General features: G+C 38.8%; 1 protein-coding gene across 1 annotated transcript in view; it reads right to left on the bottom strand.

The window, feature by feature from the left end:
- Positions 1–10,151, bottom strand: part of LOC140724375 (uncharacterized) — a 31,175-nt gene extending 21,024 nt beyond the window's left edge. Inside the window, exon 1 of the mRNA XM_073038825.1 lies at positions 10,062–10,151. Coding sequence (XP_072894926.1) covers positions 10,062–10,140 — 79 coding nt within the window. The 5' untranslated portion in view covers positions 10,141–10,151. The remainder of the gene's footprint in view (positions 1–10,061) is intronic.
- Between the last annotated feature and the right edge of the window lie 4,018 nt (positions 10,152–14,169).

Genomic DNA, 14,169 nt, shown 5'->3' on the forward strand with positions numbered 1-14,169 from the left:
ACACAATATTCCAAATTTGGCCTTACCAATGCCTTGTACAATTTTAACATTACATCCCAACTTCTGTACTCAATGCTCTGATTTATAAAGGCCAGCGTTCCAAAAGCCTTCTTCACCACCCTATCTACATGAGACTCCACCTTCAGGGAACTATGCACTGTTATTCCTAGAAATCTCTGTTCCACTGCATTCCTCAATGCCCTACCATTTACCCTGTATGTTCTATTTGGATTATTCCTGCCAAAATGTAGAACCTCACACTTCTCAGCATTAAACTCCATCTGCCAACGTTCAGCCCATTCTTCTAACCAGCATAAATCTCCCTGCAAGCTTTGAAAACCCACCTCATTATCCACAACACCTCCTACCTTAGTATCATCAGCATACTTACTAATCCAATTTACCACCCCATCATCCAGATCATTTATGTATATTACAAACAACATTGGGCCCAAAACAGATCCCTGAGGCACCCCGCTGGTCACCGGCCTCCATCCCGATAAACAATTATCCACCACTACTCTCTGGCATCTCCCATCTAGCCACTGTTGAATCCATTTTATTACTCCAGCATTAATACCTAACGACTGAACCTTCTTAACTGTGGTCAATTGTGGTCAATTATCAGTCCTGTTAAATTTATTCAAAGAATCAATTGATAATCAAAATAAATCAAAAGTAATGTGAATGATAACTGGGAATAATCCTTCACTCAGTGACTAATAAGGCAGGATAATTTATAATTTCTGATGGCCAGATTAAATGTTTATATTAACATTTATGGTATTGCATTTTTCTATAATGCAAATCCATTCTTTGAATAAAGTGAAAGTTCTGTGCAAAATATGCACAGCTGTATGGAAATAAACTGCAGATACTGAAAATCTGATTTGAAGGCAGAAAATTCTGTAATACCCAGCAATCCGGGCAACGTGTATGGAAAGGCAACCTGAGTTAAATTTCAAGCTAAAGAGTCTTCATCAGATGAGGAAACAAGTTCACTTGAAGTTGTAGATAGGGTGGGAAATAGATAGATAGGGTAAAGATGAAGACAACTCTAAAAGGGTGAGAGAAGGGTTACCATGGAGATAGGTTATAGATGTAGTCATGCATTTAATCGATTAATGACGGCAGCTGAAGAGAACAGGAACAAACTGTGATATGATGGCAGAATGCAAACAACTCAATGCAAAAATGCAATTGATGATGCTAGTGCAAGTACATAAATCAAGTTAATAATATGGCTGCGAAGTGCTCCGATGCAAGATGAAATGTTGTTCTTCAAACTTGCATTGGACTACAATATAACAATGCAGGAGGTCGCAGTTAGAAAGGTGTAAGTAGGAGTCAGGTGGAGAATAAAAGCCACAAGCAATAGGAAGCCCCGTTTTTCCTAATACATCATTGACTGAAAAGCTAACTCAGTTTCTCTTGCCACAGATGCTGCCTGACCTGCTACATATTTCCAATATTTTATGTTTTTATTTCTCATGTTTTTGTTTTTACAAATGGATTTCAATTATTCTTAATTTCCATTTATTTCTAAAATGGATTTGGATTGCAAAATTAGCACTGGATGTAGTATGCTTTAGCTAACTATAGATGAGAAATGTTCCTCAAATATGCGAGGCTGATTGAAATATAATTTCTGTAAAAGTATCCTTTAATGTTAATAAACTACAGTCTATTGAATAAAGATTGAACTTGGGCAATAAATTTTGAATAGTCAAGTGGTACAATATTAAGCTAATGATTTTCTTTTAATACTTTATATTACTATTATTAAGTGACCAAAGACATTGACTGCCATTTCCACAGTGGAGGGATTGCTGCTAGCTTTTAGTGGTGGCGCCCATTTACTTATAGTGTTCTGCCGCAAGTTTGTTTTGCGAGTAGCTGCCAGCATATTACAAATAAAAAGTGGACAACTTGAAGTGCTGTGCATTTCTGTTTTCAAATTGTTGCTGCTCCAGTTTGATAAAATTATATTAAAACAGTGGTATTAAGTATTTTACAGCACACACACACTAGTTCTAAGTTAGTGAAGTAGCATGTGTTTAGGATTTACCAGGAAAATGTCCAGTACGGATATACAAACTTCAAAATAATATTACACCCTTTAAGAACAAGTTGTGGAACTATCAGGTCTTCATCAATCCCTCATTGACAGTATAGCTTGTGTAAACATTTATATATGTATTGTTAGCATGTCGAAATTTAATTTACAGATTAGTTGGTATGAGTATTGATTAGGAAAAAAGACTGACATATTCAATGCACAGAAAATCTTAACTACCTAGAATAAGCTTTTGTGGCCCCGCAGGAAACTAAATAAGAAGAAAAATAGATGGCTGTTGAGATAACATTCTTTGACTTAAAAGTTCTAACACTGTTCATTGAGCTCAACAAGCATATGTGCGCGGCACCAGTTACCAGGAATAGTGAAGCCACATTCCTCTGCAGAAATAGAATAATCACAGCACGCAGCTATAGAGAGGGGAGACTCGAACAGACTCAGAAAGTCATAGAACTATACAGCAAGGACAAAGACCCTTTGGCTCAACTCGTCTGTGCCGACCAAGTTGCCCACTTGTGAGGTTAGTTGAATTGGTGCCATCACAGAATGCTTATTAGGCAGAATTGAATAAGCAAAGGTGATCAGGAACACTAGTAAACCAAGTAAACTGATCAGGAACACGGTAAAGCCAAGTAAAAGGAAAGTTCACAACTGCATTACCTAATCAGGGAGAATCAGTTAAAGTATCTGCATATCCATGGTTGCTTCAATAACGGACTAAAGTAACAGTGATTAATGAATGTTTACTCTAGGCAACACAAAACTGTTCTAAACACCGTTGTTTAGCAGCTAACAATGATAAATTAGAAACCAAACTAATCATTGTAAAAAGTTGTTATTTTAACATAACCCCAATAATGAACTTTAATGTGAACCACAGCAAAGTAGTCCCTTCTTAATTAGATTTCATTACCTTTTCATTAGCTATTCCCGAGGCTTTTGAGCAATTTTGGCAACTTATTGCCAAGTTGTTGAGTTATTTATATTATAGATTACTGAGTCAAGGTTGCCGACATGTGAGATCCAACGTTCTTAATGTAGATTGAGAGAGATGTTGGATTCAGCACAGCTTTTAGTTCACTTGACCTCAATTGTAGATTGCAAAGCTTTAACAGCACTGTTGTTTTATACATGGAACACATTTAACACCAGTTATTTTGCGGATTTTTCACTTGAAGGGTTGATGGTAAGCAAGGCAGCAAGAGAGCTGACATGATTAAGGGTCTTCAGTTTGATAAGTGAGCTCTCTTTCTCTTTCCACAATTATTCTTGAACTGCAGATTGTTTCCATCATTTAATTTTTATGACACAGATGAGTGTGATCAGATTTTAAATTGTGATCAAAACTTATTTACTAAATCAATTTGGAAACCTGACATTTTTACACATGCATGTCCATGAGAGGAGAGATGTGAAACTCTCTGCATAATTACAAAATGCTTCTTCTAAAAAGGAAGCCATCAAAATTGGGTCAAACTAAAACTGCCATTTGGTTTTATATGCCAGTTCTGCCAGCATTTTGTGTTTTTATTTATTTCCAGCATCTGCAGATTCACTCGTGTTGCATTATTTTATTGCTGTATGTAGGCTTAAGTACGTGAGATGCAGACTTTTTAAATTTATTTATGTATTGAGATAAAATGCAGAACAGGCTGCGCTAGCCGTTCGAGCCACGCCACCCAGCAACCCCCCGATTTAACCCTTGCCTAATCACAGGACAACTTACATTGACCAATTCACCTACCAATCAGGACATCTTTTGGAATGTGGGAGGAAACCGGAACACCCGGAGGGAACACGTGCGGTCATGGGGAGTATGTACAAACTCCCTACAGAGAGCAATGGGAGATGAACCCAGATCACTTGTACTGTAAAGAGTTAGTTATGCTAACCACTACGCTAAAAATGTTTTGCTAAAATGTGAAAATTTATTGGTTCCCCGTACTGTTAACAGTTACTAAGTAATAATCTTTAAAACAAGCAGCACACACAAAATGCTGGAGGAATTCAGCAGGCCAGGCAGCATCTATGGAAAAGAGAACAGTCGAAGTTTCGGGTCAAAACCTTTCATTAGGATTGCTGATGTTACTCGGTCTGAAACGTCGACTGTACTCTTTTCCATAGAAGCTGCCTGGCCTGCTGAGTTCCTCCAGCATTTTGTGTGTGTTGCTTGGATTTCCAGCAACTACTTTTATCTTGTTTGTGAATCTTCAGAACAGTTTGACATTCACTTTTGAATGCAATATTTCCTACTTCTAAGAATTAAATCAAAATGCAGCCACAATATATCATTGTTCAAGTTACCTTAAATGTTCTGAAAATGAAATGCACATAGCGGATTTGAAAAAAAGTTATGGCATTCTCTCACTTCCAGAAACTATATATTTATATAAAAATAATAAACGTACTTGAACGGTGGTAGGTTTCTGGCCTTAATATTCTGCCAGAAGTATTAGATTTGGAACAAATTTAGACAAAGATTTTTGCCTTCAGCATCTATAACACATTTATCCCATCCCCAAAATAATCTCAATAAAAATCTAAATATTAGAAGTTTGCTCAGAGCATGAACTTAAGACTAGACCCAGTAAAATATGTTAATGCTCTGGCAATCATTCTTTTGATCTTGGAACTGTATCTATTATTAGCATAGGTTTTCCTGTCAAAATATTACTGAGAATATTAACGCTCACTGTTATTTAAGGTTAAATGACGCAGAAAGCTCAGATGACAGATAGATAAGGGAACGCACGTCAGCCCATTTCTCTCAAGTTATAGTGTTTCACCATTAAGTTTGGGAAAAGGGAATCTCATCAATTGTACTGAATGGCATGGTTTCTATATTTAGATAAAGTGTACAGTGCCATTCATTTCTATAGTAGCCATTATAGATGTTTTAACATATAATTTAAAACATTTTCTCACTTTTTTTGTTGATATTTTTTCACTCATCTAGTCTTTCTTATCTTACTTTATTTTTCTTTTTATACTTCTTTAAAATTGAAATTATAACTTTTGTCTTTATGAAGGAGGCAGAGGGTAGTGGTGGAGGTTGTTATTCAGATTGGAGACCTGTGATGACTGGTATACCATAGGGATCAGTGCTGGGAAAATTGATGTTTGTCATCTATATTAGCAGTTTGGATGACGGTGTTGTTAATATGGTTAGTAAGTTTGTGGATGATGCTAAAATTGGTGGTATGGTGGATAGTGAAGAGAGCTATCTCAGATTCTTAAAGGATCAACATAAATTGGGGAAGTGGGCAAATGGCATTTGGCTTAGACAGGTGAGAGGTATTTTGTTTTAGCCAGTTAAACCAGAGCAAGACATGCACAATAAGTTTTAGGGCCATGAAGGGTGTTGTAAAACAGCAACCACAGGTATCTTGTTCCCTAAAGGAGACAACACAGGTAGATCATCATCATCATCGTGCTGAGTCATATGATGGGGGCGATCATGGTCTTATTTCCAAGATTGTTCTGGACAAATTTTTCTACAGAAGTGGTTTGCCATTGCCTTCTTCTGGCCAGTGCTGCCTTCTGTACAAAATGGGTGACCCCAGCAATTATCACTGCTCTTCAGAGATTGCCTGCCGGGCGTCAGTGGTCGCATAACCAGGGCTTGTGTCATGCACCAGCTGCTCATATGACCATCCACTATCTGCTCCCATGGCTGTATGCAGCCCTGAAGCCAGCTAAACAGGTGCTACATATTGACCACGAGCGACCTGCTGGTTAGCAGAGGGAAGGAGGACCATACACCTCCTTTGATAGAGATGTATCTCCACCCCATCACCCTACACTGGTGGATAGGATAGTGAAAAAGGCATGTGGCATGCTTCCCATTGTCAGTCATGGCACTGAGTATTGGATTTGGGACATCATGTTACAACTGTACAAGTCATTGGTTGCGCCACACTGATTCATGCGCTGTTCTTGTCACCCAACTATAAGAAGGACTTCATTAAGCTCAGTCAGTGCAGAACAGATTCATGCAGGTATTACCAGGGAAGGAGGGCTTGAATAATACAGAGAGGCTGGATAGACTGGGATCTTTTCTCCTGGAGTATAGGAGACTGAGAGGCAACCTTAAAGAGATGTATCACGAAGGGACATGAATAAGGTGGATGTCATAGTTTTTTTCCCCCCAGGCCAGGGAGTCTAAAACTAGAGGGCATAGATTAAAATTTGAGAGGGAAAATATTTGAAGAGTACAATTGGGGCAACTCATTCCACACCGAAGGAGGTGGATACATGGAATGTGCTGTCAAAACTAAACTGGAAATCCAGTTAGTTAGAAAAGGTTCAGAGGGAAATGGGCCAAATACAAGCAAATGGGACTAACTGGGAGAGACATCTTGTTTAGTATGGACGAATTGAGCCAAAGGTCCTGTTTATATATAACTCTATGACTCTAATATTCTTTTATTTCTTTACTGTATTTGTTTTATTTCTTAAAATGAAATCAGTCAGATCACATATTATATTGTTGGCCTCATTTACAGAGCTCAAATCTGCATAATATACCACAAGGAAGCTGCAGAAGTACTATTTCCTGCAAAAGTGGGTTAGTGATTACTATATATTTTTTTAAAATATGTAAGAACATAATTTATAACATCCTTCAGGATTGAAAGGTTTAAAAGCACTCTCAAAAAGCATCAATATAATTTATTGCAGCTATTTTACAAATTTCATTACATATTTTGTACGCTGATGCGGTGTAATACTTCTGTAATGGCTTTTTCCTATTCATTAGTGTTCAGCAAACCACCTCATTTAAAGAGGAGAACAATTTTTGTGGAAAAAGTTGCAGTTAAAATTGTTGTTTTTATAAGTTTGTAATAATTGAGGAATATATTGTTATTCCTTCTGGCTTACCTAAGGGAAGCTTGGTTTACTGTATTAGCACACCTTTCTTCTATACTTCATGTTGCAAAAGGAGAGGCATAGCAGATTTCTCCATAGAATTGGCTATTATGTTTGAAAACAAACGGAGCTTTTGTCATGTCAGAACTTCGTTGTAAAATCACTTGGTGAATCTTTAGCAGGAATACATAACTGAGGTAAAATTCCAACCAATGTTTGACATTGTACATAAAGAGAGGACTTGAAATTATTTGCTTTCTTTCACGTTTTAACATTGTGGAAGCACTTCATAAACAGTGAAATAAATGCAAGGAAGTAGAAAGAGGCCCTGAAAGAGGTCGCACAAGTTCTTTATAACTGCCAGCGATAAAGAAAGCTTATGGCATGCTTGCCTTTGTTAGTTGAGACACTGAATTTAATAGCTGGCAGTTATGCTGTAGATTTATAAAACTCTGGATGGTCACATCTGGAGAATTACATTTGTTTCTGGTTTCCCTATTATACGAAAGTCTTTGAGGCTATGGAGAGGGCACTGAAGAGATTTACCAGGAAGTTATAGACACAAGAGGTACTACAGTTGCTGGAAATCTAGAGCAATACACACACAATGCGCTGGAGGAGATCAGCAGATCGGGCAGCATCCATGGAGAGGAATAAACAGTCAATTTTTCGGCCCTATACTCTTCATCAGCACTCAGATGCTGCCTGGATTAGAGGGTATATGCTATAAGGAGTGGTCTGCAGTGGCGGAAGCTGAGTGGAGACCTAATAAAAGTCTACAAATTATGAGAGGCCTAGACGGAACAGACAGCCAGTATCTTTACCCAGGGTTGAAATACATGGGGCATGCATTTAAAATGAGATTGGGAAAGTTCAGAGGAGATGTGCGGGGCCAACTTTTAGCTTAATTAGTTCAGCACAACATTGTGGCCTGAAGAGCCAGTTCCTGCACTATACTGTTTGTTGAAGTTGGTTTTTAGTTGATGAATTAATTTTTATGTTAAATTTTGCTTGTAGATTTATGTGGAGTCAATTTAAATATGTTGAATATTTTCTAGAAATTCAATCCTTTTTGCATGTTACAACCATGTCATTGTGTTGTACTCTGCTTCCAGAACCTGTTCCATTTGGAAGCTAGAAACTTCAATGCTGATGTGTTGTATTTAGCTGTATTAACTGAGGACAAATATCTAGGCATTACTATTTATGTTGGAACTTAAATTATAAATGAATCATAAGTAAACTCTCCTTCAATATATTCAGCCTGACCTCTCTTTATCCACATTCTTCCCTTTGTGCTGAGTTCAAACACCCACACAGGGGTTTTCTCTGACTTCTGCTTTATTCATGAAATCTAAAACTTGCCCAGCGTCTATTCCACTATTAAAGCAACATTATTGATGCCATATATTGTACTCCGGCCTATAAATTTAATTCCAAAGAAGTCAATGGAACTAAATTTCTGAGAGAGAAAACTGGAGGGCATTGACTTGGGATAAAGGGTAAGAAACTTAGAATGGTTTTGAAGAAACCTTTTTCACTCAGAGAGTGGGGGAAGCACAATCACTGACTAAAGTGCCTAGGCGAGTGTGGGAATCATCTAGACATTGAAGGTTGTGCTGGAAGACAGGGTTAATAAGGATGAATGCCCACTGATCAGTGAGCACATGGTGGGCCAAATGGCATGTTTCTATGTCGTTTGACTTTCTGTGATTAAGTGAAATGCGGTACTCTGCACGTACAAATATAGAGAATTAAGCAAAATAGATATGGGATTTGGTCACGTTCTTACTCTTTCACATAAGGCTATGCACAGGGAATTGAAAAATACTATTTTTTTCTGGTATAGGTTAAATACACATACTGTGTGCTTTCACACATCATCCTAATGATTATAGTTTTGGGGTCGAGGGGCACCTAATTCTACGAGATGTTCTGCCAAGAACAAAGCTATGTTTCCCCTCACCCTACCCCAATTTCAAACCTTCTCATGTGTTTTCTAGTCACAGCACACTAGTAAGTCAAGGAAATACTGTGACACAGTTTTCAACTGAACCACAACATGGAAAGAAACAGCAAGGGGAAACAGTACTGTTTGTCATCCTATTTTACTTGCAAAATGAATCTAAAGATGTTTTAAAAATCTGATAAAGTCACATATGTGAATTGTATGCCTCACTAAATTAGCATTAAAGTGAGTTCCTTCACCTACCCATTATTCAGTTATATTGATTGAATCAGTACTATCCAGCAACATATTTCAATTAGTGTCACATTTTATGATTCATGTACAGTCATATACAGTATATTACATTAATTCAAGATAACTTTGCCCATTGATTCTGCACTCAGAGATCTCCTGCTAATCCCTTTCCCTCATAGTATATATTAATCAATAAAATCAGAATCTCAAAATGCGCGAGAAAATCAGTAGGTGCGGGAAATCCAAGCAACATACACAAAATGCTGGAGGAACTCAGCAGGCCAGGGAGCATCAATGGAAGAGAGTAAACAGTCGACATTTGGGGCCCAGACTCTTCATCGCGGCTTGGCTCGAAACGACGACTGGTTACTTTTTTCCATAGATTCTGCCTGGCTTGCTGAGCTCCCTCAGCATTTTGTGTGTGTTGCTTTAGAATCTCACATGCAATGAGATATTAATTGCAATCAAAACTCTCATTATACTTAGTGATGAAAAAATTCCTTTTTGTGAAAATTTGCGAATCACCAAACATTTGTGCTTAAAGTAAAAGAGGACTGATTTTGACCTCTGTAATTGCCCTGACTAATGTTATAGCATGAAGACAGTACATCTTTGTCAAATTCCACTCTTCGCTCTTTATGAACACCTTCATATTCCAATGGAATTATTGCGAAATTGGAAAGGACTCTAATGAAGGTGCATGTTGACATATCTCTCTGTAACATCCAGGATAGCTTGCAAATTAATTTCAAGAAGCAAAATGCATTTTGTTGCAAAGAATATGAATGGAATTTGCTTAGGATTAAAGCAGAGAAAGTAAAAGTGTTGAAAAAAAATCGACCTTCTTTAAATTTTACATTCCTCCTCCACATTGAACATGTCTAAAGTCCACAAAATAAAACGTGCACTTACCCAGAACATTTTGCCTCAAAGTCACAAAGAGTACTAGAAAGATTTGCTGAGCAAACAGTCGTATAGCCATCACTTTCATTGCTTCAGGGAGACCAGGCCCATGAATGAGTGGAGCTGTCTGAACACTGCACTCAGTGCTTAGGAACCCTGCAATTTAGTTTCCTCCACAAGTGAGTTTAAAGGCATGCCTTGTTTGCAAATATGAAACACCACCCCCACAAAGTGAAGCCAAACCTCCTTGACGAATGGGATCTCCCCCTTTTTGATTTGAAAGTCCCACAGCCAATTTTCATGTAGCACAATTAACTGAGGGTGGCCTCTGACATGACGTGATCCTCCTAATAGGAAGTACACCATTACGATAGCAAACCTCAAACTATTAATTCTTGAAACGGGTAGCACAGTTAATGTTCCCTCTACCCGTTAATGTTGCCCAAATTTTTTTCCACAGTGACCAGAACCACAACAAAAAAACCCCGATAATTAGGTGATCTCTTTGATGGAGACTTGAGCACTTTGGTAGAAGGAATAAAAGCATAGACTGTTTTCTAAATGGAGCTAAAATTCAAAAAGCCGAGGATCAAATGGACTTCAGAGTCCTTGAAGAGAATTCCCGGAAGGTTAATTTGCAGGTTGAATTGGTGGTGTGGAAGGCACATGCAATGTTAGCATTCATTTCAAGAGGACTACAATATAAAAGCAAGGATGTAAAGTTAACACCATAAGACAGCAAAATAAAGGAGCAAACTTAGGCCATTTGTAACATCAAGTCTGCTCTGTCAGTTCATTATAGCTGATCCAATTTTCCTCAGCCCCAATCTCCTACCTTCCTTCTATATTCCTTTATGCTCTGAACAATCAAATATCTATCAAGCTCTGCTTTAAATATATATAAAGACTTAGCCTCCACAGCTGCCTGTGGCAATGAATTCCATAGATTTACCACTCTATAGCTAAAGAAATTCCTCCTCAGCTCTGTTTTAAAAGAATGCTCTTCTACACTGAGGCTGTGTCATTTGGTCTTGGACTCCTCCACTACAGGAAACATCCTTTCCACACCCCCACATCCACTCCACACCCCCACATCCACTCCACACCCCCACATCCACTCCACATCCCCACATCCACTCTAGCAAGGCCTTTCACTATTCAATACGTTTCAATTATGACACCCCTCATTCTTCTGAATTCCAGTGAATACAGGCCCAGAGCCTCTTCACGTGAAAAGCCGTTCAATCATGGAATCATTTTGGTGAACATCTTTTGAACCCTCTCCAGTTTTAGTACATCCTTTCTGTGATAAAGGGCCAAAGTTAGCTCACAATACTCTAAGTGAGGCCTCGCCAGTGCTTTATTAAGTCTCCGCATTACATCCTTATTTTTATATTCTAGTCCTCTTGAAATGAATGCTAGCATCCCACTTGCCTTCCTCACCACAGACTCAACATACAAATGAACCTTTGGGGAATCCTGCACAAAGATTCCCAAGTCCCTTTGCACCTCAGATTTCTGTATTTTCTCTCCATTTAGAAAATAGTCAATGTTTTCAATTCTTCTACAAAAGTGCATGACCATACACTTCCTGACACTGTATTCCATCTGCCACTTCTTTGCCTATTGTCCTAATCTGTCCAAGTCCTTCTGTAGCCTCTTTACTTCCTCAGAACTACGTGTCCCTCCACCTGTCTTCATATCATCTGCAAAACTTTGCAACAAAGCTATCAATGCCATCATTTGTTGTGTTGTCTTGCCTTTAAAATACTTCTTCCTCTTTGGGATGTATATATTCTGTGCCTTCCAAACTGCTTCCAGAAATTCCAGCTATTGCTGCTCTTCCATCATCTCTGCCGGTGTTCTTTTCCAATCAACTCTGGTCAATTCCTCTCTCGTGTCTTTGTAATTCCCTTTAATCCACTGTTATATTGATACATCTGATTTTACCTTTTGCTTCTCAAATTTCAGAGTGAATTCAACCATATTATGATTACTTACCCCTGAGGGTTCTTTTACCTTAAGCTCTCTAATCATTGCACGACACCCAACCCAGAATAGCTGATCCCTTTGAGGGCTCAACCATGAGCTACACTAAAAAGCCATCTTGTAAGGATTCTAGAAATCCCCCTCTTGGAATCCAGCACTAACCTGGTTTTCCCAATCTACCGGCACATTAGAGTTCCCCCATGGCTATTGTAATATTGTCCTTTTGGCATGGATTTTCTGTCTCCCACTGTAATTTGTAGACCACATCTTTACTACTGTTTGTGGGTCTGTATAACTCCCATCAGGGTCTTTTTTTTCCCTTGCATTTCCTAACTCTATCCACAACAGTTCAACACCTCCCGATCCTATGTCACCTCTTTCTAATGATTTGATTTCATCTTTTGCCAACAGTGCAACCCACCCCATCTTGCATCCTGCCTGTCCTTTTGACGTTGTGCCTGGATAAGTCACTGAGTAGTGCAAACTGTTTCGGGCCTTTTATTTAAGAAAGGATGTGCTGACATTGGAGAGGGTTCAGAGGAAGTTTAAGAGAAAGATTCTGGGAATGAAAAGATTATCATATAAGCAGCAGTTGAAGGCTCCGAGCCTATAATTACTGGAATTTAGAAGAATGAGGAGGTAACTCATTGAAACCTATTGAATGTTAAAAGGCTTAGATAGAGTGGTGTGAAGAGGATGTTTCCTTTGGTGGTAGCGTCTAGCACCAGAGGGCACGCTCAAAATAGAGGAACAGAGGTGAGGGGAAATTTCTTTAGCTAGAGGGTGGTAAATCTGTGGACTTCATTGCCACAGGCAGCTGTGGAAGCCAGGTCACTGGGTGTATCTAAGGCAGAGGTTGATAGGTTCTTGATTAGTCTGGGTGTGAAAGGTAATGAGGAGATGGCAGCCATGATGAAGTGGCAGAGCAGACCCAATGGGCCGAATGCCTAATTCATATTCTATGTCTTATAGTTGTGGAAACAGTTCAGTGATGGGTGAATGAGATAAAGTGAAGTTATCCTCACTGAAATGCAACCACCTATACCTGCTCCCTGATGGTAGTAATTAGAAAAAGGCATGTTCTGATTGGTGAGGGTCCTTAATGATGAATGTCACCTTCCTGAGGTATTGCCTTTCAAAGATTTCCTCAGTGATAGGAAGGCTAGTGTCCATGATGGAGCTGCCTGAGTTGACAACATTTGCAGCTTTTTCCTACCCTGTGCATTGGCCCCTCCATATCAGATGGTGATACAACTAGACAGAACACTGTCTATGGTACATCTGTAGAAATATACCAAATCTCTTCAAACTTCAAATGAAATATAGCTGATGGCGTGCTTTCTTTGCAATTGTATCAATACATTGTGTCTAGGATGAACCTTTAGAGATGTTGACACTCGGAAATGTGAGCTGGATGTGAGGCGACACTAAGAAGTCATGTTCCAGCTTTGAACTTTTGAGCACCTCATTCAATGAGTGCTGCAGTGCTAACACTGCCAACAGCATTTCATTAATGGAAGCTTCAAGTTTCACATCACAAGCCAATTGGGGAAGATGTGGACTACAGAAACAATGTTCTGTTAAGCCCCAATTCTAAGTGAGATTTTAGATCATCTGAGGATCTCTCACAATAAGCAATGTGTTCATAACATCAGATATGTCAAATCAGTAATAACTTTGATCTGTAACATTCCGCATCAAATTCTCATGCCTCAGCTACACCCACAATGGAGGTCAAGGTCACAGTTACCCTCAACTTAGTGAACTCACAAGGTAACAAGCAATGACCTTAGCCATATGCATTAATTTGCTGGTTATGACAACATTCGAGTGATTGCCCAGGTCCTCAGAGGGACAACTCCATTGAATTAGATTTTAGATCATTCCACCATAAGAGATAGGAATACAATGCGCCCCTTTGACTTTTCCCCAACATTCCACCATAGCTGATTTATTATTGCTTCAACCCCATTCTCTTGCCTTTTCTCCACAATCTTTGATGCCCTGTGTTGTGTATTTGATGTTTCAATAATATTTGAGCAATAATATTTTGCCTGATTAAGCATTCCTTACATAAGGGGAGGACTTAGTAGAGTCAATGGTGCCTAACGGCAACTCCTTTGCTTGC

Source organism: Hemitrygon akajei, chromosome 3 (assembly GCF_048418815.1).
Source record: "Hemitrygon akajei chromosome 3, sHemAka1.3, whole genome shotgun sequence".
Taxonomy (NCBI): domain Eukaryota; kingdom Metazoa; phylum Chordata; class Chondrichthyes; order Myliobatiformes; family Dasyatidae; genus Hemitrygon; species Hemitrygon akajei.